Raw genomic sequence first — 27,856 nt, 5'->3', positions numbered from 1 at the left:
ATGAACTGGGATTTTCGACTAACATGCTCAATGAACTCCTCAGGAAACGAACCGGCAACTTCGACGAGCTCCCCAGGAAATGCTTCACTGGGCAGCCAAAGAAGTGAAAGTTCTCTAACCTTCCGGCTTATAAGCCTTCAACTGATCACCCGGACCAAATCCAGCCAATTGCATTCTCTCACTGTGGAAGGCACACCCCTTGATGAGTCATCAGTCAGCTGCAGTCAATTGACTGATGATCCAACAAACCAGCCCGTTGGTTTATTAACCAGCCTCAAATATCCTCACAGCAATTGTCAGGCCAGTGCCCGCTTGACCAGACAGCTGGGTCACCTAGCCAAGTTGACACATGAACCCAACCATCACAGTCCACCCCTTGTCAACTTGGCAGTTGTATACATCACCTAAAACCATACCTTCAAAATGAATGTTACAGCTTATGCCATATGATAAGGGGATAAGAGAAGAAAGCAAAGGTATTTGCTTTACAGACAAATACAAACATAATCATAACAAAGCGAGGAGGAAATATTCATGTCATCATAGTCCTCGTTTCTGTAACTGGTCACGTGGCCATAGTTCATATTTATCACGACCTTCTTTCACTATCCATTCCATGTTCCCTTTATCCTCAACAAGCACTTCAGCTGGCCATGGTTCCTTGCCTGGTGGGGTGACCCAAACCTTCATTCCTGAAGTTTCTTGGCCATTGGTAGTCCTGCCTGGATTGGGTTGTTGCAGTTTTCCATTGACTTGAATCACAGGGCATGGTAGTACTAAGAGACACCCTAGGGGATCTCCTGTATTTCAGGAAAACTGTTCTTTACTTCCATTGTGTAGTTGCAGTGCTATTTCCCCTTGATAGTCAGGATCCATCACCCCAGCCAGTACAGTAATCCCCTTATTTGCCTGTTGATTCAGAGGCATAAGAAGCTCAAAATGGCCAGGTGGCAGTCTTTTAACTTCCAGTTCAATGGGATTATTGTTGTGTTTCCTGGTGGAAGCACTCCTCCTTTTGGAACCAAGACCTGTAGACCAGCAGAGCTTAAACTTGCAGGGACAGGAAGCAAAAATTTCCTAGTGGATCACTAGGAGTGATAGTGAGTGGTGCCACTCCTGTTTCCACCTCTTGATTCCTGGACCCATGAATCCTGGCTATGGGAGAAACAGCACCATAGAGTGGACGCTGATTCAGAGCATACACAGCCTCCTGGAGAACACTGCCCCAACCCTGCAAGGTATTGCCACCTAGTTGGTGCCGTAATTGAGTCTTCAATAGGCCATTCCACCGTTCTATCAACCCAGCTGCCTCTGGATGATGGGGAACATGGTAAGACCACAGAATTCCATGAGCATGTGCCCATTTCCTCACTTCATTTGCTGTGAAGTGGGTTCCTTGGTCCGAAGCAATGCTGTGTGGAATACCATGACGGTGGATGAGGCATTCTGTAAGTACATGGATCGTAGTTTTGGCAGAAGCATGTCGTGCAGGGAAGGCAAACACATATCCGGAGTATGTGTCTATTTCAGTAAGAACAAATCTCTGCCCTTTACATGATGGAAGTGGTCCAATGTAATCAACCTGGTTGATGGACTGTCAGTGCCCTCTTGATTATTGGAAATAGAGTCATTAGTGCCTCTGAATCTAAGCAGAGTAGAAAACAAATTGTAAAAGCCCATTTTAAGATTTTGTTTCTCAAGAACCACTCCTGGTACCAAGTTGTATTAGTTAGGGTTCTCTAGGGAGACAGAATTAGTGAGAGATGTAACAAACTGTCAACTCCAAGGAAGATGTCTGATGAACTCCTCGGGAAACGAACCGACAACTTCGAGGAACTCCTCAGGAAATGAACCGGCAACTTCGACGAGCTCCCCAGGAAATGCTTCACTGGGCAGCCGAAGAAGAAGTGAAGGTTCTCTAACCGTCTGGCTTATAAGCCTTCAACTGATCACCCGGACCAAATCCAGCCAATTGCATTCTCTCATTGTGGAAGGCACACCCCCTTGATAAGTCATCAGTCAGCTGCAGTCAATTGACTGATGATCCAACAAACCAGCCCGTTGGTTTATTAACCAGCCTCAAATATCCTCACAGCAATCGTCAGGCCAGTGCCCGCTTGACCAGACAGCTGGGTCACCTAGCCAAGTTGACACATGAACCCAACCATCACAATGCCTGTCCTGTGCATGCCCCACTCAGGGGTTATCCTGGGATTTTGGGCCGTGGTTTATATTGTAGCTCAATTCTTGAAGCCTTTATTCTACTGCTTGCATCTGCCCCATGTGTGTGCAGCTAGAGAGTGATCCCAGGACTCATGTCAGTTCATGTACAGAATTAGGGGATCCCATTCTCCACCTCTGGGGTTTCCACCACACTCTCCAGCTTTCACTGTGTCTCCTTTTCCAAGTTTCTCTGGCCAGAAAGACAGGTTTTTCTGAGGGTTTTGGCCCCCTTGCTGTTGTGCACTTCTGCACAACTAGGGCCATCTTTGGGGCATAGCAGCAAGAGGAAACAGAGTGAAAAAAATATTGGGGATCTCCCTCCAATCTCCAGCCAATGGAAGCCACTCTTCCCAGCTAGTTTGACCAGAAAGATGGGTCTCCTCTTGGAGATCTGGCGTCTGCTCTATCCTTTCTTCCAGGGCAGCTTCCCAGCCTAGGCTGGGCAGAGATAGAAAGAGAGAGGAAAATAAGAGAAACCAGTCTCTAGCTTGCAGGGGCCTCCTTTTCTCATCCTCTGGCCAAACAGAGGGCTTCTCCTGCAGTTCTATCATTCCCTCTCACCCTACCACACTCCCCTTAGCTCAAAGATGGGACTCAAAGGAAGAAAAGAAAAATAAGGAACTCATCGCCTCTATGAATCATTATTCAAGTTTTGATTCAGTCTTCAATCTCCTGCTCCTGTTTACTTTTCAGAGTCCTTAGGGAGTTGCTTTTGGTGTTCTATCTAGAATTTTAACTTGTAATTAGTGAGAGAGACAGACTGTAGTGGGCTCGCTCCATTGTGACCAGCACTGGAAAGCCAGTGGATACTCAACACTCGCTTGAGCAGGCATCTTTTCTGAATTTAATTCTGTCATTCACTCCTTTCTCTAAATTCTGTCCCTGAGGGCATCTAGGACAGCATGGCTTTCTGGTTCTTCTTGCTTCCCCTTTTGGCATTTTTCAAGGTCCACTCCCATCTCTTGTGGTGTGTGTTTCCCCTTGGAGAACCATAAACTCTTAATAGCTTCTGCCATGGCTTTTGTGCTGCTGATTTCCAAATTGCTCTGTTCAGCCAGATTTCTCTCCTGTGCCTGGAGCCATACTTCTGTCTACCTGCTAAGTGTCTTCCTCTGGATTTTCTGTAGATTTGTCAAACCAGTATGTCCAAAAGTGAGTTCCTTCAGTCCTCGACACTTCCCACACCCCTGCCCCTGCTCCCAAACCTTCATTGTTGCCTCCTGCATTTAACTACCACAGGATTCTGTTGATGCCATTTCCTCTCTTCCCTCTCCCATTTTCCTGGTTCAGGCACTTGCCTTCTTACGGTAGATTGTCTTCCGTGAGAGTTTCCTGTCTAAGGCAAAAATCCAATCACTTAACTCTGCTGCTTCAAATCCTCCAGTAGCTTCGGTGAAGTTCAGGCATCTTGGCTGGGCCCTTGACAGTCTGGTCCCGGCCGGCCTTTCTTGCCTCATCTCTTTTCCCCTCATCTTTCCTGGATGCTGCCACATTGAACACTTTCCATCCTGAAACACACGTTCTCCTTCCTGCATCTTAGCCTTTGCCTGCTGATGTGTAGGCTTTGATTGGCCTTCCTCTCCAGCCACGTCCTTCCCAGGAAACGTATATTTATCCCACAAAGTCCAGCTCCCATAGCACCTCCCTTGTGAAGGCATCCCTGAGCCTTCGGGTTGATGGGTGCTTGTTTCCCTTTAACCCTGTAACACTTCATATTGGGCATTGTCAGCCTTTACCTCGGTCACTGCCATGTGAACTTCCTGTGTGCAGTGACTCTGAGTATCCCTTCTTTATGAAAACAAACAAGAAGACCTCTTACAGATCTCTGTTTCTCTTCCTCGCCGTCATTTCCACATGGTCACACCCATCTCTCCTCAGCCTGTGACAAGGTGGCATCTGGCCCTCAAACATTTGCCACCTTTTGCTTCCTCGAGCATGCTGCATGTAACGTGTTCACTGATCACACTCCTCTTCTTAAAGCTTTCCCTTATTGACCTTATTGACCAATAAGTTGACCTTTCTCTGCTTGTTCTCGGCCATTGTTTTGTGCCCCTTTCCTTCGGTATTGGAATACTCCAGGGGCCGTTCCAGAGCTCTCATCCTCTAAGATCTCACTCCTATACCCCTGGCTTCACTTGATTGCCAGATCCCAGATTGTCAACATTTTATCTATTTTTTTTAACCTGGTTTCCTCACACATACCTTAAATTCAGTATGCCTAAAATTGAACTCATCATCTTTCATCAAGACCTGTTCCTCCTGCTAAATTCTTTTTCTTGGTTAAATGATAACCATTGGAATAAACTATTCTCCCACAAGATGATATTTTTAAATTACCGTTATTTAATTACTATTATGCTAGACACTGTTGTTAGCACATTTCATGTATTAACTTATTTATTCTTTACTCCAGTGTATTATTAGAATTCTCATTTTCCAGATGAGAAAACTGTAGCACAGAGAGGTTAAGTAACTTGCTTGATATGACCATCTGGCTTAGCCCATCTGTAGCTGGACTTCCCTGTCCCTTGAGCTCTCGATATGCTTTCCTTCTTCCAGGTTTACATTCCATAGATACCTCACATACCACATACCTGCTTTCGCTGAGTGTGAATTTGTTTTAAGGATCTCTTGCTGTCCCAAGAGGAAGACTTTATATCTTAACAAGAAAAACATCTTCACACGGAACATCAGCCAGCTTGGTTCTGGAAAGATCTTAGCCTTCACATCACAGGGGACTTTTTTCCTAACTGCATTTTTTTTTATTTTACTGTATAATATTTGATACATAGAATGCAGTGTCTGTAACACATATGAATTATGACATCTGTCAACCTGCCACAAACCCACACACAGACCAGCACTAAGATGGTTGTTTGTGTATACTATCCCCCTTCTGTGCCTGGCCCTCCTCCTGAGCCCAGAATCTTCCCTGTGGCCTTTGTGAAAACAAAGCATCACATTTGGATATGTTCCAAAAAATATGTAGATTAGTTTCATTTGGTTTTGAGCTTTACAAAAATAATTTCATAGTGTTTAGTCTTCTACGACTAGCTTTTGCCAATGAACATTACATTATGAAGTTTGACAGCAAAACAACTACTCAGGGACCCTCCACAATTCAATAGAACACTGCCAATACTATTACAGTGTTATTGACTTGCAGGACATTTTAATAATCTGATTACTAGTCCCTGGTGGGTTTAAATGTGTGACAAATGTCTTTTCACAGCTTGTGGCTTGCCTTTTCACTTTATGGACAGAAGTATTTAATTTTAATGTAGGAAGTAGTATATTTTTTAGTTTTATCATTAGCTTGGTGTGGATGTTTGTTTTTAGATTTACCAATAGGTTTGAAAATTTCTTCCCCTCCCTGCTATTCCCCTATTCTTTCTTACATCTCAGCTGTATCTTTTAAAATCGTTTCCCTTCTTCCAAAGCCATCCTTTGGAAGTTAAGGGCAGGTCTGTTAATGGTCAACTCAGTTCTTATTGAAAAACGTCTTTATTTCACCCTCATTCTTGAAAGATTGTTTGCCTGGGGTCAGAAATATAAGTGGACAATTATTTTCTTTTTTATTCTGCTGTCTTCTGCCTTCCATAATTGCTATTGAGGGGTTTTCTGTCAGTCTCATTGACCTTTCTTGGAGCAAGCTGTCTTAGCTCTCTGGCTACTTTTCATGTTTTTCTCTTTATCTTTGGTGCATTGCAGTTTCACTGTAATGTGTCTAAGTATGGATTTCTCTTTAGAATATTTGGAATATATTTGACTTTTGTCTGTGGATTCTTACCTTTTATCAGTCTGAAAAACATCCTCACCCGTTTTTTCTTCACATTTTGCGTCTCCTCCATCTTCCCTATTCCCTCCTCTTTTGGGGCTCATGAGACCTCTTTAGACCTTGTCTTTTCTGTCTTCTGTATCACTTTTTTTTCCTTGTCTCTCTGTGTGGTGATGAGAATAAATTTCGTATGGAGAGGATTTGCATTTGCTTCTTTTGGAAACCAGGATATAATATTGTGCTGGTTTGGATGTATTATGTCCCCCAAAATGCCATGTTCTTTGATGCAAACTTAATGGGGGCAGACCTCTTAGTGTTGATCAGGTTGGAACCTTTGAATTGGGTTGTTTCCATGGAGATGTGGCCCACCCAAATGTAGATAATAACTCTGATTGGATTATTTCCATGGAGGTGTGGCCCTACCCATTCACTGTGGGTCTTAATTAAATCACTGGAGCCCTATAAGAGCTCAGACAGGAGGAGCTCGATGCTACAGCCAAGAGGGACATTTTGGCGATGGCCATTAAAAGCAGACTTTTGCTGACATTTTGCTCGGGAGAAGCTAAAAGAGGACAAAACACCCCAAGAGCAACATTTTAAAGAATGCACAGGAGTTGAGAGGAGCTAGAACACAACCCAGGATCAGCAACTGCCAGCTATGTGCCTTCCCAGCTAACAGAGGTTTTCCAGACGCCACTGGCCTTCCTTCAATGAAGGTATTCTAGTGTTGATACCTTAATTTAGACATTTTCATGGCCTTCAGACTGTAAACTTGTAACCAAATAAACCCCCTTTATAAAAGCCAATTCATTTCTGGTGTTTTGCATAACAGCAGCATTAGCAAACTGAAACAAATACCCATTTGGGGCCATTTTATTGCAGCTTAATCCAGGAGACTCAGGTTCCACTTTCCCATCCATTCATGCTAATATTCACATTTTCCCTTGGAATGGTCCAGCCACTCTTCTAGGCTCTACGTTCAGGGTTCTCTTTCTCTTACACACGCACACACACACACTCATACACACCCATATTCTAGTGCCCATAAGTTACTGCAACTCCAGAAGTGCATAAAATGATATTTTATGAAGGATTGAGTTGTTCCTCTGCAGAAGGCTCTTTCAAAGGGTGTGGCCTGCCATGTAGCCCAAAAGCAGAAGGTATCCAGGGTTGGGGGTGGGGATTGTATACTGGCCGTCTTCACACCGTCTTGCTACCTCTTTGCTTTCCTCCCTCTTTCAGCTCTCCTTCTCTTCCTCCCAAACCTCCTCCCCACCTCTCAGTTTGGTGCGGGCTTCTCTACACCCCTCACTAAAGTCTTTCCACTGTTGTGCAGAACAGTTCAGCTCTCCTTAGCCTCTATGTTCAACTTGGCCCTGGGCTACCCTATGCAAATTTAAACCATTCAGCAGAAGACAACGGAGGTGCTAGCCTGAAAGAGGGCCCACCAGCCTTCCAAGGCAGTTGTAGTGATAAATAGCAGTTTCCCTCCATTCCAGTTATTTCAGTTCAATATTGAGAATCCCCTGTGTGTCTGGCACTGTCCAAAAGTTCTATATTGATTGTTGTTCGATGAAAACATGTATCATCAGTGTCCTGCTATCTATAAGATGCATTGTTCAGTGGGAGCACTGTATTGAGGGCTCCAGGTAAACAATATGTATCATGCTTAAGAGGATTCATCGGGTTGCCATATGGTTCCACAACCCCACTACTAGATATATACTCATAAGAACTGAAAGCAGGGCCATGAATAGACATTTGCACACCAATCTTTATGACAGCAGTATTCAGGATTGCCAATGAATGGAGGCAGCCCAAGGGTCCGTTGACTGATGAGTGGAAGGGCGAACTGTGGTGTATACATATGATGTAATATTGTACAGCTGTAGAAAGGAATGAAGTTCTGAAGCATGCAACGATGTGAATGAACCTTGAGGACATTAAGTTGAGCAAAATAAGCCAGAAACAAAAGGACAGTATTGTATTTCTCACTAATATGAACTATCTATAATGAGCAAACTCTGAGAATTGAATTTGAGTGCACAGGTTATCAGGGGATAGAAAGTGGGCAGAGATTGGGCAACCGATGATTAAGGAGTACAGAATGTTCAATAAGGGTCATTGTAAAGGTTCAGAAATGAATAACACAATACTGTGTGATGGTAGCACAATATTGTAAGTGTAAGTAACAAAGCTGAGTATGAGTATGGTTGAAAGAGGAAGGCTAGGGTTATGTATATCATCAGAAGGAAAGCTAGAGGATAAAAACTAGGACTGTATAACTTAGCAAAACCCACAGTGAACAATGACAGTGATTAATTGTATAAATATAAGACAGATTGTACATGAACTGGATCAAACATATCTCACTATTACAAGATGGTAATAATAGGGTGTTATGGGGGAAAAACAATGTAACTAAGATCTACAGTTAGCAGAAACATTGTAATAATCATTAATTGTAACAAAGACACTATGCCAAAGCTAAATGTCAATAATAGGGGGATATTTTCTTCAGAAGACATGCATGTTCTCATATTGACCACTGGTGAATGCATAATTGTGATTATACCAAGAGCCACTGATTGTACACTTAGGATGGATTGTATGGTGTGTGAATAAAACCGTTTAAGAAAAGCAACAATAAAAAGAGGATTCAAATCTTTAAATTCTTATTTAAATAATTAAAGGAATATGGAAATGAATGAAATTTAAAGAAATGTTGAAAACTAGGCTAACTGAATTTGTTTATACATTTTTAAAGGTGGTTTTTAGCTATTACTTTTTTTCCTAATAGGTAATCACCTGTAATATAGTCAAAAGGTAGTAGCTAGTATTTAACACCCTTATTTCTTAAGTAGCAGAAATTAGAATGAATAGTTTATGTGCTTTTCTCAATGTACATAAATACAATTCAGGAAAAAGCTCCTGTTTTATAAATAATATTGCTCTTACCACCGTCAGCGCCACTACCACCACCACCATGACCATCCTCATCCCCACCACCAGCACCACCATCATCACTACCATCTCCGTCACCACCGCCTCCATCACCACCGCCTCCATCACTTCCGTCACCATCACCATCATCATCACCATCACCGTCATGGTCATTTTCATACAATCAGGTGCATGTCAGCCCAGGACAGGATATCCTTAGAGGGATATTTTGCTTTATCTTATACCTCTCTAGCTGAAAGCATTTCATGCAGCTCTAATTTCCTTCACTTGGTAAGTATTTATAGTTCTGGGCCCGGGGTGTACCGTGGTGAACAAAGCCAAGCCTCGCTCTGGTGGAACTTCCCATGTGCAGAGAGAGCCGGTAAAGCATGGGCACAGAAATGCCACCAGGTAGCGCTTATGCTGGGTAGTGGAGACAGGGAGAGGGTGACAGGGATGCCATTCTAGGGAGGGCTGGCAAGGGAGGCCTCTCCGGCACTGAAGCTGAGGTCTGGATGAAGTTGGGAGTGTGCCGTGTGCCCACGTAGGGGAAGCCTGCCAGCAGGTGGAACAGGACACACAAAGGCTCAAAGGTGACCTGTGCTTGGCATACTTAAAGATAATACCTTGGTTTAGTACTAAGCATACCACGTCCACACTTCTGTTCTGCAGGGATCCGAGATGTTTCTAAATGGAGTGAGAAGATAAGGAAACCTCTGGAAACCCTGTATGGGTATGACTACTTTGCCCAAATGTGTGAAAAATGGGTGGAAGGCATGCTGCAGTTTAAACATCTACCAGATGGTAGGTTACATAACTTTTAATGGTTCCTTTGCCAGCTAGAGAGGGTTAGAGAGGACTTGAGTTTCTCCCCTGGTATTTCAGAATGCCTCAGCAATCAGTGAATTCACTGATTATCTTCACACGCTGATGTGGGAAAAGAGAATACTATTATTGTTTACAGTACAAGTTATTGTACATGTAAATCTGCCATTAACTATAGACATAACTGTATATATAAAGGTTCATATTGTTCATTCTTTAATAGGAGATTGTTCTTTTTCCCTTCCAATCCTGTGTGTGTGTGTGTTGAAAAATAATTCTCTAGAAGCCTTGAATAGTTTTTTCTCATTCCTGCATAGGTAATTAGAAAACAAGCAAGCCTTAACATATCCCATGTAGTTTTCCTATTTTGCACATTACATCCTCTGTTACTAGGACATTTTTTCTGTCATAACCTTCAGCCTTAGTAGAATTTGCATGAGGAGGAGAGTATTCAGTTATTTTCTCATCTTCAGAACCAAGTTGTATGATCTAAACCATGAACAGATGTCTCCCTTGCTGTATCTGAAAAATTAACTAGTTTTCTGTCAATAATAAGAATTGACATCATTAAGAGAAATTCTGAATTGAGGTCTATTTTTATATCACTATTTATGTCTGTCCCTTTCATTTTTCTTTCTCTATTTTTTTTAATTGCTGAAAGAATAGAGTAGGTAAATCTAATCTTGGAGCATACTCAATTACAAAAGTGGCTGTAATTGAAGGACAAGTTTGATCTCCTAGGTAGTCATTTTCAGAATGAGTCATTTGTCAAAACTTTCACAATGAAAAGGATATTTGGAAAGAATACTCATTTTGGTTTAACTTCAGAACGACAGACAGATGCTTTGTAATGGTCCTGTTCAAATGCATCATCCACACGTAGAAGCAGGTCCTTGAAATATATTTCCCTCAACTCTCAAAATAAAAAATTCCAAAAAAGCTATAAAAAGGCAAATCAATTAAATGTAAACTTTTGTTTCATTGAAGGGAACAGTGAAAAATAGGAAGATTCAAAAGTAGAAGCAGACTTAAGTTACAAAAGTCACAGACCTTGATTTGAATTCTGGCTTTGCCACTTGCTTGCTATCTGAATGGATTTGTGCAGATTAGTTTAGCTTCTCTAAGCCTCAGTTTCCTTATCTGACACTAGAGGTGATAATACCTATTTTATAAAGTTGCTGTGAGGATTAAATGAGATCATATATGTTAAGCTTTGGTATAGTACCAAGTACAGAGTAAGTGCCCAATGAAATATTATTATTACAATTATTATAAAAATAATTATAAGTAATTGTATATATTAAATGAGTTAGAACGTGTCACTACTCTAAGTATTCAACAGGTAGAAAATTTTTGGAATAGTTCCTGACACATGGTGAGTGCTCAGAAATACTGGCTTAAACCATCATCACCATGACGATCACCACCACTATGACTGTTACCGTCACCACCACTACCGCCATCACAACCACCATCATCACACCACCTTCCTCATCACCATCACCACCACCGTTACTATCACCACCACAACCATTACCACCACCACCACAATACCCACAACCACCACACCACCACCACAACAGTCATCACCATCACCACCACCATCACCACTGTCATCACCACTATCACCTCCATCACCATCACCATCACCACCACTACCACTACCAACATGACCATCCCCATCCCCACCACCATCACCACCATCACCACCACCATCTCCATCACCACACTTCCGTCATCATTACCATCATCACCATCACCGTCATTGTCATTGTCATACAATCAGGTGCTTATCAGTCCAGGACAGGAAAGGGAAACTGCACAGACCCAGAGCGGTATTTCCCTGATCAGCATGTTACCTTCTCATGTAGCAAACAGTGACCCCTTCCCCCCCTGGGGAGGGTAGAGGCCTGTTGCCTATGCAGCACCCTGTGGCCTATTCACAGCTTTCTCAGTACTGCAGGCAAGGGAAGAAAGGAGAGAGGAGAGAAGGAGCTCATGTTATGGAGCATCTGCAGTGTGCCAGGAACCTGAGATACAGCCAGATGCCAACCTCAGGGAGCCACGATTATCCCCAGCTGAGCAAGGAGGAGGCTGACACTTCCAGGGGTTAAGGAAGCCACCAAGATCACGCATGTAGAAAACGGCAGTCCAGGAACTAAAGCTCAGGCTGTGTGCCTTTAACCCCCATGTTCAATTTGGAAATGTTGTGATAAATGGTGCTGAGGTCTCAATAATCTCTTAAAGTCTGTTAGTCGGTGACACGATAGAAGCACGATGGATGCGGAGACACCCATTTACCATGTGTAAGCTGTGACATCATGGTGAAGCACATGAGCTTTAGGGCACTGGCTGGGACCCAAACTACCATTCAGACATGATTTTCAGTGCTGACCATTGACCATCATTTTCTGAACTGGAAACTTTCCCTATTTAATTTAATGAGTTGGGGGGGGTTGTTTAGTTGGTTTTCCAACTCTTTTACATGAATTACACATGAATTACAGGTGTAATTGCTTTGTTTACTAATAGAGCTTAAAAAAGCAGCAGAGAAACTGGAAAGAAGCCCTCAGAATGTTAGAGCTAGAATGAACCTAAGCACCACTGAATCCAAGCTGTATATTTCCCAGTCAAGGACACCAAGGTCAGAGAGAGTCAGTGATCAGCCGAGCTCTGTGTTGCTGCTGCTTCTTCCCTCTGTCTCATGGAATGGCTGCAGTTAAGCAAGCTCTTCTTTCATTTGCCTTTCAGGTAATATTTGCCGAAACTTGCTGCCCCTTATTCAGTGTCCCACTCTGATTGTGCACGGTGAGAAGGATCCTCTGGTGCCACGTTTCCATGCTGACTTCATTCATAAACATGTTAAAGGGTCACGGTAAGTCCAGGTCACGGTGTTGGCACACTGCCTCAGAAGCTGAGGCTGTAAATGGAACCAGCTGCAGTAAGGAAAAGGAAAGTGACAAGTTGGGATTTTTTTAAGGCCTATACTCCGCTGCCCACCATTTTCCCAATGTCAATAATAAGAACACCGTACTTAGGGTAACATGGAGAACAGGACAAGGAGCTGTATTTGTGGGTGTCTTCGTTTGCCAGGGCTGCTAGAAAAAATACCAAAGACTGGTTGGCTTAAACAATGGGGATTTATCGGCTGACAGTTTTGGAGGCTAGAAATCTAACATCAGTGTCTCTTGACAGGCCATGCTTTCTCCCAGAGTCTATGAGCACTTGAGAAAAATGTATTTGCTATTGTTTGGGAGTGCAATATTTTGTATATGTCTGTTAGGTCTAGTTCATTTATCATATTATTCAAGTTCTTTGCTTCCTTATTGATCCTCTGTCTAGATGTTCTATTGATGAGAATGGTGTATTGAAGTCTCCAACTATTACTGTAGAGGTATCTGTTTCTCCCTTCAGTTTTGCCAGTGTTTGTCTCATGTATTTAGTGACATAAAGGTTAGGTGCATAGATAGTTATGATTGTTATTTCTTCTTGATGGATTGCCTCTTTTATTAATATATAGTGTCCTTCTTGGTATCTTATAACAGTTTTGTATTTAAAGTCTATTTTGTATGATGTTAGTATAGCTACCCCAGTTCTTTTCTGGTTGCTGTTACATGAAATATCTTTTTCCAGCCTTTCTCTTTCAGCATATTTGTGTGTTTGGGTCTAAGGTTAGTCTCTTTGGGACATCATATAGCTGGATCATACATTTTTATCTATTCTGCCAATCTGTGTCTTTTGGTTGAGGAGTTTAATTCATTAGCATTCAATGTTATTACTGTAAAGGCAGTACTTACTTCAACCACTTTATCCTTTGTTTTTTTATGTTATATCTTTTTTTGTCTTTCTTTTTACCCTTTTATTTACTTTTACTGGTAAACTTCATTTCTGTGCTCTACTCCAAGCCTCTCTTTCCTTTCAGCCTGCAGAGTATTTCTTGTAGGGCAGGTCTCTTATTGATGAACTCTCTGTTTCTGTTTTTCTGTGAGTATTTTAAACTCCTTCTCATTTTTGAAGGATAGTTTGCTGGATAAAGAAGTCTTATCTGGCAACTTATCTCTTTCAGTACTTTAAATGTATCATACCACTGCCTTCTTGCTTCCATGGTTTCTAATTTGAACTTAGTCTTATTGTGGATCCCTTGTGTGTGATGAATCACTTTTCTCTTGCTGCTTTCAGGATTCTCTCTTTATCTTTGGCATTTGTATTCTGATTAGTATGTGTCTTAGGGAAGGTGTATTAGGGTTTTGTTTTGTTTGGCGTATGTTGCACTTCTTGGCCCTTTATATTTATGTCTTCCGTAAGAGTTGGGAAATTTTCGGCCATTATTTCCTTAATATTCTTTCTGCCCATTTTCCCTTTTCCTCTCCTTCTGGGATACCTGTGATGTGTATGTTTGGTGCTTCGTATTGTCACCCAAATCCCTGAGACCCTGGTCAAATTTTTCTATTCTTCTACTTGTTCTTCTGTCTGTAAGATCTCAATTGTCTTTTCTTCTAGTTCACTGATTCTTTCTTATGCCTGTTCAAATCTGCTGTTGTATACATCTAGTGTATTTTTAATCTCTTCTATTGTGCCTTTCATTCCTATAATTTCTGTTGTGTTTCTTTTCATACTTTCAAATTCTTCTTTATGCTCACACAGTATCTTCTTAATATCCTTTATCTCTTTAGCCATATTTTTCTCCATCTCTTTGAATTGATTTAGGAGATTTGTTTGAACATCTTTGATTAGTTCCAAATTCTGTCTCCTCTGAAGTTTTAATTTGTTCCTTTGATTGGGCCATCTCCTCCTATTTCTTAGTATGGCTTGTAATTTTTTGTTGATGTCTAGGCATATGATTATCTTGTCGAGTTTACTCGGAAGGTCAGTTTCTCTCTCTTGCCTTACGTTTTATTGTTGATTGGCTTTGTGTTAAGGCTCTTCTTTGACACTTGGTTCAACTTATTCTAGACCTTTAGAATAGCCTGGTTTAACTAATCAGATATTTTCAGCTATTCTTCATTTGATTCTTGGCCTGGATATGTGGTACAGTTTTTAAGATTATATTTGTACAATTCTTTCACCCCCAGGAGAAAGCTTCCTTTCCTCTGTTCCTTCTTGGGAATCTTGATTGGTCCTGTTTGGTTTGGTTTTGCTTCTGTTGTTTTCTTTCACTCTTCTGTTGTTGTCTTTAGCTGCTTTTGCCTGGAGGGCAAATTCTGGGAGGTAGGTCACCATGGAGAGGACCTTCCCAGGTCAGTATTTCACAGCCAGAACAGAGCCAAGGACCCATGAAGGGGGTGCTGACCAGCTGCAAAGTGCCCCAAAGAGATGGTTGGGAAAGATCCCAAGAGCCTTTTTGAGGCCTCCGAAGCTGTGCTTTCCTGGCCTGCCCAGCAGATGGCACTCTTCAGCAAACTGTTCCCCACAGCCTGAGGAGGCACTGTGTCTTTAAACTGTCACCGCCTCCACTCCTGTCAGGGGGCATGGTAAAACAGTGGCTACCTCCACTTTTATCTGGGGAAGGTTGAAATAGTAGCTCAGAGCTGAGACCCAGCCATCCAGATTCACTAATCAAAAACTGTGATCAGTGCTCAGCCATGTGTCCCCCACTGTTCTTTGGAAAGAGGATTTTTTTTTGTCCCTTTCTGACCAAGCAGCAGCTAGCCAGGGACAGGATCCCAAGGCTTCCACCTTGAGAGTGGTGGATGGGTGCTGGCAGCTGCTGCACAGAGTGAGCTACTCACAGCTCTTCATTGCAGTTTCTCAGCCTCTTCCTCTCACTCTTCCCTGGATGCTGTACCATGCTCCCCTGGCCTCCAGAGCCCCAAAACAGTTGTTTCAGACAGTTCCTGTTTACTAGCTGTTTTGGATGAAGGAGTGAGTCCTAAACTCCCTATTCTCCAGCTCAAATTAACTTTCCATTATAATAAAAGCACTATCTACTCAGTGAAGAAAACTTGTATAATCTAAAAAAGAGGACAAATCATCCATTACTTATCACCCATTTAGTTACTATTATCATTAGCATTTTTGTTTTTTTTTCCTAGTATTTTTTTAACATAGAATCACATTTTGTATGCAATTCTGAATCCTGCTTTTTGTTTCCACTTAAAATGATGTTGTAAGCTTTCTGTGTTATTTCCACCTTATATGTCTGCATGCCATCATTAGAAACCTGTTACTGAGAACCACAGAATAACAAACCTATACCAAGTCATGTTGGCTCACTTGAGTAAATGAAGGAACATGTCAGTTGTTCTTTTATCCTTACTGCTGGCAGTTGACTTGGGTGTCTGAGAACCTTGTAAGATATGTCAGCAGAAATTCTATCATTCAATCCCGTAAGTTTTGTATGAAATAGAAATTTCTATTTTACATGCTTTGGCTGACACAGGAGCCACCTTCTCCTGTTACTTGTATCAAGATGAAAATTCAAAGTTGCATGGATTCAGTGTTTCCTTTGCATACAATGGCTGTGTATTCTGAAGAAGAAAATGAGATGTGTCTGGGAGATAGATGACCCTACATTTTTTCAAAGGTTCTAGAAAATGAACACCCAAGTGAACACTGATACCTTCAGAGACTAGACAGTAATTTCCAGAGGTGCTATCATTACTCAGGATGTCTTCAGAATTCCATAGAATTCTTTTGAAAACTCCTGCTTCTGCCCCTCCCTCCCTCTGCCCCTCTGTCCCTTCCTTTTCCCCTTCCCTCCGTTAGCCCATGTCTGAGTGCCTGCTAAGTGCAAGCCCTGCTCAGCATGGCTGGTAGTGCTCTCTGTCTACAAAGTCTCCACAACCCAGCAGGGAAAGCAGATGCAGAAACAGTTCTACTACTGCCCAGTCATAGTGTTAAATGATGTATTCTAACAACAGATTCCTCTGAGAATTTTAAGTGGAGACAAAAATGCTTCTTATTCTACAATAAAACACAGTGACTATAAAACCTTTGTTTTCCCTATATCAATATAGCACTTTATATTTTAAAAAACATTTTACATAAATATCTGATTATACCTTACAACAAATTTATGAATAAATATCTTCATTTTACAGATGACAGAGTCAAGGCAGAGAGATATAAAGTAATCTTCCAAGCCTGCACATCTAGTAAATGACAGATTGTAGGTTTTTTTCTGCTGATATAATACTTTCCCCCACAGCACAGCTGCCTGTCATAAACATGCTCTTCTATGAATGAGATGGTATGATAGCTGGATTAATACACTTGATGACCTGGCTCGTTGTCTTCTAATTTCAGAGATGACAACAAGTTTTTGCACAATGATGCTTACAGTGAACGCAATGTATTCCCTTAAAGAGCAAGTAGATTCAATAAAAGTCAGTCTGCAAAAAAGCTTAATGTAGGAAGTCTGTTCCAGACCCATCTCCTAGCAACAGAATACATCAAGATGGCAGTAAAATACACACTTCCCATTCAGATGTTAACAGTTTCAGCGGACTGTTTTCTGGAAGCAATATTCTTTGGAACCAATGGGTGGAGGGTAAAGTGTTATTAGTATGTTGGACATGAACCTGCCTTGGACGTTGTGGGTTCACTTTGGACCCCACAAAAGGATGCTGGATTCCTTGAGTACCAAAATCACAACGTGCTGCTATGCACCAGGCCAGCTGACAACACGGCAGCAGCTCAGAAGTGTAACAAGCCTCCAGTGAACTTGCTATTTATTGGTCCAGCCCTGGCCAGGTACATTTATAATTAAATTTACAGGCACAGTCTACTGCTCAAAGATTTTACCAACAGGTAGGTACAAGGTATGAAACAATTACCAATCTGCCTTTCCTTCCTCAGAATGAGACGGAATAAGGGACAGACTTGTGGACCAGACTTGCTTCCTGTTTATGTTATTTTGTCTCTTTCTCTCTCTCTTTCTTTCCTTGTGAGAAAAAGATCAGAATCTCTTAGAAGCAAAGAGGTCTGAAAGATCATTTCAGTTCTGTGGTTTTAAAATTTGTTTTTAGGCAGTTGAATGCTTTCTCCTAATGAACTCTTATACAAAAGTCCATAATGTAGACCCTAAAATAAGAGCTACTCAGAGTAAAACAGTGATGGGGCTAGAGCCAGACTTTTTCTTCTCCTTGTGCCAACCCCTGACCTTATACCTTCTCACACCTTCATATCTAGTTCTCCCTCCCTCCTGAGTGTTCTCCCACCTCTGCCCAAGCATCCTTTGCCACCAGATCTGCCTCACCCATGGAGCCCCCAGTCTTGCTCTCAGAGAATGCTGGTTGAGCTGAGGTTGGCACTGATCAGACCCTTTGAGGCTGGGGTGGGGAATCCCAGGAGGCCATGGGCTGAGCCAGACCAGAGCGGGGCTTGACTTCACACCAGGTTGAGCCCATCTGCTCAGCATACTGCAGATACTCAGCCCTTGACCCAGAACCCCTCCCCACCCCTCATCCCCTTTCTTTGCCTGGCCCAATTTACTCGTCCTTCAAGTCACAAGTGGGCTAGATGCCTCCTCTTCAGTGAAGCCTTCCCTGACTTTCAGCCCTCCTCCAGTCACTCCTCTTTCCCATGCCACATGGCTCCTTGTGCATTAACAACTGCTACCATAGGAATTTCATCCCCTTGCTGAGCACCTGTAGCTCTCTCTCAGGATCAGGTCTGCTACCTCATAGGTGCTCAATCCATGTTGAGAGGTAGAGAAGGCGAGAGTGAGAAGGGCACACCAAGGCTGCCTCCGTGGGTAGGTGGGCTCAGAGGCTCAGACCCAAGCACGGGGTGTATAGTCTAGCCACGTGAGCTTGAGCCAGGCCGCAGGATAGAATGGAGCAGGGCTACAGGCCGTATGTGCAGAGTGCCAGCACCCTGGGAGAGGGTCCAGAGAAGGAGTTGCCTGGAGACCAGAATCCATGCAACACTGATGGCGGTGGTGGGTCAGCATGCTGGCAGGGCCTCAGATGGCCAAGGCCCAAGGGCTGGTCCCAGGTCCTAAGAAAATGTCTGACACGCTGGTACCTCTGTTTCCTTCTCTGCAAAATGGGGATGAGGAAGGAATGAGGAAGCATGTGTACATTTAGGACTCAGCAAGCACTCAACCAACAGAAGCTGCGCAGGTGGACTGGCTTGTTGGAGACAGCCAGGATGCTGCTCAGTGCTAGGTCCGGGGCAGGTTGCCCTCTGAACCATTCCCAGCACCATTATTGGGGCAGGTGTGTGAGGTCGAGGCCAATGGCTGTGTGCCTCTGTCCATGGAGGGCTTGGCCTTGTGGTGGGTTTCCTGTAGGGCAGGCTGGCAGGCCAGCGGCTGAGGTAGCCAATGGGCTAGATGCTGTCCTCTGTCGGAATCCCAGAGGGAGGGAAGGGCCTCTCTGCAGCTTCCTTGGCTCTTTAGGTCTGGCCACCAGTGGGGATGGGGTCCCAGTCCTCCATGACAGGCCGGTGGGAACCATCACTAGCAGGAATGGAGTACTGAGCAAGGAGATTTATCCTGAGGACAGCGGTTGGTTTTCAGCCCTGTGGACAAGAGGCTAGGTTCATGGTAGGGGCAGGTAGACCCCAGAGGAAGGAGCCTGGGCTCTCCTTCCAGATCCCTCCAGCCTGGCCCTTCTCTAACTGCCCAGATGATTCTTCTTTGACCTCTCCCCATCCCACTCCTCCTCCTCAGTACTATGTTTAGTTCCTCACCTCCTACTGCTGCTGCTCTGGGCAGAGGGAAAACAGCTTGGAACTCCTGCTGTGGTCAAGTGACCGGATTTGCCTAGGCCTTGCAAAACTGAGTCCTTTGTATTTCAAAGAGGGGTGGCTCATCCTTTCTAGGCAAATCTTACTAGGCATTTTCTACAGTCTCGTAAAGTAACAGTCGTCCAGTGGGGGTTGATCATGTCAGCCTGTAAACGTGAATGTGTTACTCAGTTGGAGTATTTCATTAGTTCGCTGTATAGAATCAGAACTTTTGAAAGGACTTTTGTACATTGCAAAGTGCAATACAAGTACAATAATAACAGAACAGCACATCTCCCTGACTTGCTCCCTGGGGACCCAATGCCCTGCCTACCTTAAATGCATGATCCCATTTCATCCTCAGAACTGTCCTATGGGGTAGAGACTGTTGTTGTCCCATGTTCCAGGTGAAGATTCAGGGCTGAGGGAGATTACATAACTTGCCAGTGTAGTTTCCGGGCTGGTTAGAGCAGGTGTGTCCTGCCTCCATGCTTCTGACCCCATCCCACCTCCAGGCAGAAGGCCTCAGCTGAGTGCCGACACCCTGGCAGGTCTGGGAAGACTTTGTCCTCCACACACCATTTAGTCCCTCAGTCCATCAGCCCCTGGCTGCACAGAGCTGTGCCCTTCAAGCTGCAGCCCTGCCCCCAAAGCACACTTTGTGGCCATTTTCTTTCTTTAGAATGGTTTAGACACTATTCCATTGAGGAAGGGAAATGGCCCTTCAGTGAGCAGTCTCTTCCCCGTCACACACAGCCCTGGCTCTCTGCAGAGAAGCAAGAGCTTGCTGGCCAGGGCGGTTGTGGGCGCTCTCTTCCCCCACAACCACTACCAGCTGGAAGGGGCCTTTTAGATGGGGCCTTCTAGGAGGAGCCACCTGAAAAAAAGACCTAGGTTCTGAATAAAGTGCAGCTGTTGTCAGCAACCAGGTGTGGATGGCCTCAGGAAAAAGTGACCGTGACACCTAGTTAGTCTCCAGGCTGTCCACTTTCATCAAGGAAGAGCTCCAAAAGAACCAGCAGCCTATTTTGTTTTTCCAGTTTAAAAAAGAATGTTTGCAAACTTACTGGGAACTTACAGGTTCATGGATTAAAAAATTTAGAGTTTTATTACAGTCATCAAAAGTGAAGAAAATGTGACAGCTTATTCCTTAGGGCCTCGGGCCTTGTTCCTGTCTGTGACTTTCTGAATTCCTATCTGCAATGGTAAAAGGTTAGAATGAGGAAGGAAAGGTAACATTATAGGGCCAGTGTTTCTCATATGCCACCTTGACGGTAAATGAGCATTCTCAAAGGACCACATCAAGCAAAAGTAAGGAACCGCTGAACCTACTCTGTGGAATTAAACATCTTTTAATTCCTCAAAAGACCTAGAATCACTTCCCTTTTTCATAAAGGTGCCAAATGTGATGAAGAGTCTTGCCCAGCAAATGGGGATTTGCACTGACCTCCCAGAGGCTCCTTCATTTCCCACTGAGCTGTGTGCTTGGGGGTAGGAATCTCCTACTATTTTCCTAGAGAATATGGTTGTTTGAAAACCATTCTCCATGGAGCATGTGATGAGATCCTTTTGTTACTTGGTGACAATCTAGATCACCAGCAGAGTTGCTGCATTGCCTCGACAGCTATATATTTACACCCATCTATTGCGTGTACTATTCTCAAAGAGAAATATGCAATAGGTTTTAAGCATAGTGAAACCTGCATGGGATCTAAATTAGTTGGGTTTCACTAAGGACCTTGAAATGGCTACTGAAAAGCATCAAGGAGAAGGGCCATTTTTTTCATAACCTCATTCACCCAGCCATCCAGAGCCCGGTGAAGTCTTGAATGATACCTCAAAACAGGAATCAGTTCCGCCCTATTTTTAATGAAAGGGAGCTCGATTTTATTTCCCCCAAATTTTGCAAGTCCTTTAGGAAGGGTGCAGATAGCACAGAATGGCTACAAGAAAGGGATTCATGGCTAGATTCATGGACTGGGGCAGGGGACATGATGACCAGCTTGGATGGCCTCCACAGAGGATTTCATGTTTGGCAAGTCGGGGTTCCCTGCCTTGGAATCTAGTTTAGCACCGACGAGGACACGTTCAGCCTAGATGTGCCCTTCTGTGACCTCTTAGCATCCTTGGCAGTTGGTTCTGTTCTGCCTCTGAAAAATAAAGGCCTTGAGCCTATCCCTTGTGTAGGGCAACTGGGATCCTACCTTTGGGTTGGTACAGCTCATCCTTCTTTTCACTAAAATTCATTAAATTGAATTTAGAATTTACTGGTTATTATTAATGGTTTCCCAAGGGCCTCTGAAAGGTGCTAACAATATATCCTACTTTCAGTTAGATTGTCTGGATTATCTTGTTCCTTCATTTCCCCAGTGATTGAGTTGCAGGAGGCCCAGAACTTTCCAAGGACAGCTCTACTCTCCCCAGCCTACCTTTCCCCATATAGTGTTCATCGAGGCTCTCAGAGCTCTCAGAGTTGCTGAGAGATCAGAGAATTAAGCCATGTGGCAAACTAGCATTTTGCCCCAATATAGTCCTTTTAATGTCCAGTTGTCATAGCAGACAAAATAGCTTGAATTTGCACTTACATCCCAAAAGCTTTAGTTTGTTTACAGCTTTTACTGTTTCTGAGCAATTTATGGCAAATTAGTAAAATGTAGAACTCAGAGAAGGCTGCTTTTATTAAACAAGATGCAAATGAGGAGAGTGAAGTTTGTCTCAGAAGGCACAATTCTAAGGACAATTCTCAACAGCATGTCCAGGAGCTTATGTACAGACTTATTTGTCCAACACTCTATACTATATATATAGATTGTAAAAAATGGGGAATTTGGAAGCTTGAACAGCAGGTGGCAGTGGCTGTGAATGGCTTTGCACCCCCACACTCCCTGGTACCCCAAGAAACACCTGCCCCAGTCCAGTGAGTTCTGGACATTTATTTTTGTCAGCTTTCCAACTTCATTTGATACATTTTTTTAAGTAACCATCAGATCCCATCCCACACTCTCAGTCAACCTGATAATCAAACCATTGGTTGCATGATGGAATTCCAAATTCACTGAGCTGTGCTGTTCAGTGATGTGGTTCCATAGCCACCTGCGGTTATAATCTGATGTTGTAACTGCCCAGGACTTACCTGAAGTCTGTATTCATGGAATGTTCGTGTTACTTACCTTACTATTTTCTCCCCGGTAGAAACCATGAAACAAAATGTGAGCACTTTTTAAATGAACGAGCCACTGATCACAAGCTTTGTGTTTTTCAGGTTGCATCTGATGCCGGAAGGCAAGCACAACCTGCACTTACGCTTTGCAGATGAATTCAACCAGTTAGTAGAAGACTTCCTCTTGTGAACATGTCCCAGAAACTCCTGAGTCTTAGTGGTTCCTTGGTGTGGGGCTCAGTCATGGCTGTTATCCCTGCCTTGGAAATTCCCACTCCTCCCCACAGCTCCCGGGCCTGCCCAGCCTCCCGACACCTCTGTAACAAGGGCCTCTGATCAAATGGGTAGGTGTTCTAACAGCAGGGAAAAATAATGACTTCGTAAAGGCATCCTCTAGTTTTAATAGCTACAGAAATTAAAAATCTGATCATTTAACATTAAGTTGTGAATTTCTGCCATTGCCTTAAAAAACCAATTCCCTCTGTGATTTATTTTCCTTTCAAATGAAATTTTTTAGGTGGCGCATCTAATAGTGTTGTAATAGTGTTCTGTTTTAGGGCACCTTGAATATACACTGTATGTTTTATCTGAGAGATCCAAGCGTTCACTTATCTGTGTATTTATCATATTACTCAAAGAAAAGTAGAGAAATAGAAGAAAGTCTTTGGCTAAGGGCCTCGATTTACTTGCTTTATCCCCAAACTACAATGCACTCCTGTATCACTTTTGAAAGATTCTCTTATCTTAATGTTTGGTCCATAAAAGGGCAGGAAGGCTATTAAAAGTACTAAAGTAGAAATCCTATATTGTTGCTAAAGTTACTATGCCCTGAAACATCATGCTTATTATGAAGGTTTTAGTGAAAAAATAATTATTTGAAGCAAAATTAAAGAGACCAAAATATTTCGAACACATGCTTTTTTATTAGTATAGATATCTTAGCAGACAATACTGTAATTTTTAGAGGAGCTCCACATTGTTACATCAACAGTGTCGACTTCTGACAGAGGCAAAACTGAGCACCATAGTGTACAAATAAAAAGACCATGCTTGAGGACAACAGTTGAAGTTCACGAAGGATGCACAATTTATTCAGAGAAGTTCTCACGCCTCGTCCTCACCCTCCTCCTCTTCGAACTCGCCCTGCTCGTCGGCCGTGGCGTCCTGGTACTGCTGGTACTCAGACACCAGGTCATTCATGTTGCTCTCGGCCTCGGTGAACTCCATCTCGTCCATGCCCTCGCCCGTGTACCAGTGCAGGAAGGCTTTGCGTCGGAACATGGCCGTGAACTGCTCCGAGATGCGCTTGAACAGCTCCTGGATGGCCGTGCTGTTGCCGATGAAGGTGGCTGACATCTTGAGGCCCCGGGGCGGGATGTCGCACACGGCCGTCTTCACGTTGTTGGGGATCCACTCCACGAAGTAGCTGCTGTTCTTGTTCTGCACGTTCAGCATCTGCTCGTCCACCTCCTTCATGGACATGCGGCCGCGGAAGATAGCGGCCACCGTCAGGTAGCGGCCGTGGCGGGGGTCGCAGGCGGCCATCATGTTCTTGGAGTCGAACATCTGCTGGGTGAGCTCGGGCACGGTCAGTGCCCGGTACTGCTGGCTGCCCCGGCTGGTCAGGGGCGCAAAGCCAGGCATGAAGAAGTGCAGGCGCGGGAAGGGCACCATGTTGACCGCCAGCTTGCGCAGGTCCGCGTTCAGCTGGCCCGGGAAGCGCAGGCAGGTGGTGACGCCGCTCATGGTGGCCGACACCAGGTGGTTGAGGTCCCCGTAGGTGGGGGTGGTCAGTTTCAGGGTGCGGAAGCAGATGTCGTAGAGGGCCTCGTTGTCGATGGAGTAGGTCTCGTCCGTGTTCTCCACCAGCTGGTGGACGGAGAGGGTGGCGTTGTAGGGCTCCACCACCGTGTCCGACACCTTGGGGGAGGGCATGACGCTGAAGGTGTTCATGATGCGGTCGGGGTACTCCTCGCGGATCTTGCTGATGAGCAGCGTGCCCATCCCCGAGCCCGTGCCGCCCCCCAGAGAGTGGGTCAGCTGGAAGCCCTGGAGACAGTCGCAGCTCTCCGACTCCTTCCTCACCACGTCCAGGACCGAGTCCACCAGCTCAGCTCCCTCTGTGTAGTGGCCCTTTGCCCAGTTATTCCCAGCACCGCTCTGGCCTGCCAGAGGGAAAAGGGAATATTAGAAACTATAACATAAGGAATTCTAAATTGTAGTAATTTTGACTTTGGAGAAGGTAAGATCTGTCTTAAAGTTGCAGATCCTTCTTTTTTGATATCCCTCTTTTACCTTAAGAAATAATTTTTTCTGTAGCTGTGACCTTCAAAAACATTGAGGATCATAATAAAGTAAAAAAAAAAGTTTGGGTCATATGAGGTTAGTAGCTGAAAAAGAAGTAGGTTGAACTAAACCCAACTGGTTTTAAAATTAAGAGAGACTGCAGGCATGATGTACATCCTTAAATTATGTACAATTAAAATGCACAATATAATCAGATGGAAAAGACTGGTTCTGAACAGGTGTCTGAACTATGCAGTCACAACCTGTTTTTTGGCCTTTGGCTTCCCTCAGTGGTTACGTATTGTCATTTGGCCTTTGAAACTACCAGTAGCCCATTAACTCGTGTTTGAAGCCTTTTCATTGCTCTTTATTCTTAAACCTTCAAGGTGCCTCCATAATGGAGAGGACACAGCATCCCACTCCCACTCTGGGCTGGAGTGTTGCTCTGAGCTGTCGAGAGTGGCCAGACAGGAAGGGCTCACAGTCTGGGTGGAGTCAGGCTGAGACTTGGGGTATCTGCAGGGACACAGTTCTCCACACTGTTGAACTCTAAAGAATCATGATTGTCAGAGACATTAGGAAGAAAGTGAAGCACATGGCCAGTTCCAACCGATCCCACCCACTTACCGAACACGAAGTTATCCGGTCTGAAGATCTGGCCAAATGGCCCGGACCTGACAGAGTCCATGGTGCCAGGTTCCAGATCCACCAGGATGGCCCGAGGTACGTATTTGTTCCCTGTCAGGGAAGGAAAACTGGAATGAGACCCACTGTTGGCAAAGGAATCTCGGGAGAGAGGCTATGCCCCAAGCGGCTTTCACATCAGATTTCATTAGAGAACATTCCAGCATCAGAGACAAACGGAGTATTTTCTGTTTTAAAAAGGGAGATAATTAACATGTTTAGCCACGTCAAACATGCTGCAGTCTTAGGGAATTATAAAATATGTATTTTAGCAGCAGGCATTTAAAATAAATGCCAGAAGCAGTTCTTTGTCACATGTATATTCCAGTTACATTTTTGTCTGTCACAGGATGGAAAGCAAGGTTGATAAGACAAAAAAAAAAAAAAAAAAATCTAGAAATTACCAGCAGCTTCATTATAGTAGACATTGATTCTCTCCAGCTGCAGGTCGCTGTCGCCATGGTAACTGCCAGTGGGGTCGATGCCATGCTCATCGCTGATGACCTCCCAAAACTGAGATGAAAAAGATAAATGGAACTGCGGATTAGCCTGCCATCCTAACTGTCCCTCAAGAAGCCCCTTTTCCTTCCTCCCACCTCCTTGGGGCAGCAGCCATCATGGCAGGGGAGTTCTAGACAGACTCCCCTGTTTCCTCCAGCTGCTGCTGCAGCAGGGCTTGGAAATCCGCAGAGCATCGGCCATGTTAGAGCGATAGACTGAAAGGCAGGGAGTGGGGGGAGGAGGGTGGGCACTGCAGGTCTCCTTCTGGAAGAATCTGGCAAGGCAGGGAAGGCTCTGACACCCTGCTTCCCCGCCCCCCTGCCAGGCAGTGTTGGATGCAGCATCCCCCCCACCAAGACGGACCCTGGCAGATGGACCACCTCATCTTGCAACTCCCTCCCCAGGGTAAGGGTCTCCTGGCACCAAACCCATCCAGACCTTGCAAGCATCAGTTTCACACCACTGACCTACATACTGGCCTCCAGGCACTGACCACACGAATGGAAAGGGCAGTGCAGGCAGGAGGCTGGGGGTGGGGTGGCGCGGGAGAGAAGGAGCTGGCCGTGATGAGGGAGGAGGCTCCATTGTGAATTTACAGCAGGAAAGGGGGTGGAGGTTGGGGTGTGCAATATGGCGGATTTGAAAGAGACCCCATCCTTCCGCAGACACACGCCCACACCCCTGCGCCTTGGCCCGCTCCGCACCGCCCGACCCCGCCAGTAATTGACACGCCGCCTGTACATTCTCGACGCGCCTCTCACATTATATGTCATCCTTTCCAGACATCAGTGCCCATATTAAGAGACTGTATCCAGCATCCTTTTCTGGGTGACCTACCGAGAAGCTTCTCTATAACATCCGTCACCCCAATGACATGGCATTTTTTTTTTTCATTCAAACGAGAGACAAAAATATACAGATTAAATGCCACCTTGAGGCTACCGGATAAATAGGACCCTAGCCCCTATCCAAATCAGCGGCTCACATCCCCGCGGGGACAAATGCCCACTACACCCCGCAGCAGGGTCGCGCCCGAAGGGGACTTCAAAGGCGCCTAGGTTACAAGGCGCCCAAGCCGCCTCGCCGGTGCATCGCGGCAAGTCGGGCGGGTTCCTGGGCCCCGCCCAGAGGCCAGGACGAGCCCTGCGCCCACCCGGGCCGCCGAAATCCCCAGCTTTACCGCCCCCGCCCTGTCCTCGTCATCGGGTGCCCCTTCCTCTCCTCCCCCTGCCCTGGACCGTCTCCCCCGGGCGCCCTACCCCACCCCACCCCCCGCGCGCGGCGCGCCCACCTTGGCGCCGATCTGGTTGCCGCACTGGCCCGCCTGGATGTGCACGATCTCGCGCATGGTGCCGGCTGCGGAGCGGGGCTGGCGCTGGCCTCGGAGCTGTCGGTGCAGGGGGACCGGCTGGCTCGCGGGCGCAGAGACCCTGCGCGCCGCCGCCGCCGCCCTTTTATAGCAGCGGGCGCGCTCGCCCCGCCCCCGGGCCCGCCCCCCGCCCCCCGCCCGGAGTGAGGTAATGGGGCGCGGCGGCGGGGCGGGGGACTGCGGCGCCGCGAGGGGGAGCCGGGGCGCGGCGGGGGCGCATGGGCCGGGGTCCCGCGGCGAAGAACCGTCAGGTCCTGGAACCCGTCAGCAACCCCCTCCCCAATCCTGGGGCGCCGCCCCCGCCCCCGCGCCCGCGCTAGTTCCTTGGAAAAAGGCCGCAGCCCCAGCCGGTCCCGGTCCCTCTGGACCCCCAGAGGGGCCGAAGACGAGGCCCCGAAACCGGGGCGTGGGGGGC

General features: G+C 45.2%; 2 protein-coding genes across 2 annotated transcripts in view; one reads left to right on the top strand and one right to left on the bottom strand.

Annotated features, from left to right (window-relative positions):
- Positions 1 to 23,036, top strand: part of BPHL (biphenyl hydrolase like) — a 39,307-nt gene extending 16,271 nt beyond the window's left edge. Inside the window, exons 5-7 of the mRNA XM_037843697.1 lie at positions 9,617 to 9,748; positions 12,521 to 12,644; positions 22,704 to 23,036. Of these exons, the coding sequence (XP_037699625.1) occupies positions 9,617 to 9,748; positions 12,521 to 12,644; positions 22,704 to 22,791 (344 nt within the window). The 3' untranslated portion in view covers positions 22,792 to 23,036. The remainder of the gene's footprint in view (positions 1 to 9,616; positions 9,749 to 12,520; positions 12,645 to 22,703) is intronic.
- Positions 23,037 to 23,502: 466 nt separating this feature from the next.
- LOC119539860 (tubulin beta-2A chain) lies at positions 23,503 to 27,511 on the bottom strand. Its single transcript, XM_037843696.1, has 4 exons — positions 27,364 to 27,511; positions 25,976 to 26,084; positions 25,515 to 25,625; positions 23,503 to 24,766 (listed from the first exon to the last, which is right to left on the bottom strand). The coding sequence occupies exons 1-4, from the start codon at positions 27,418 to 27,420 to the stop codon at positions 23,706 to 23,708; spliced, it is 1,338 nt and encodes a 445-aa protein (XP_037699624.1). The 5' UTR covers positions 27,421 to 27,511; the 3' UTR covers positions 23,503 to 23,705.
- Positions 27,512 to 27,856: the final 345 nt, after the last annotated feature.

This window comes from Choloepus didactylus, chromosome 7, assembly GCF_015220235.1.
Source record: "Choloepus didactylus isolate mChoDid1 chromosome 7, mChoDid1.pri, whole genome shotgun sequence".
NCBI classification, from domain to species: domain Eukaryota; kingdom Metazoa; phylum Chordata; class Mammalia; order Pilosa; family Megalonychidae; genus Choloepus; species Choloepus didactylus.
The sequence above is the reverse complement of the archived record's forward strand: the minus strand, read 5'-3'. Positions and strand labels throughout refer to the sequence as shown.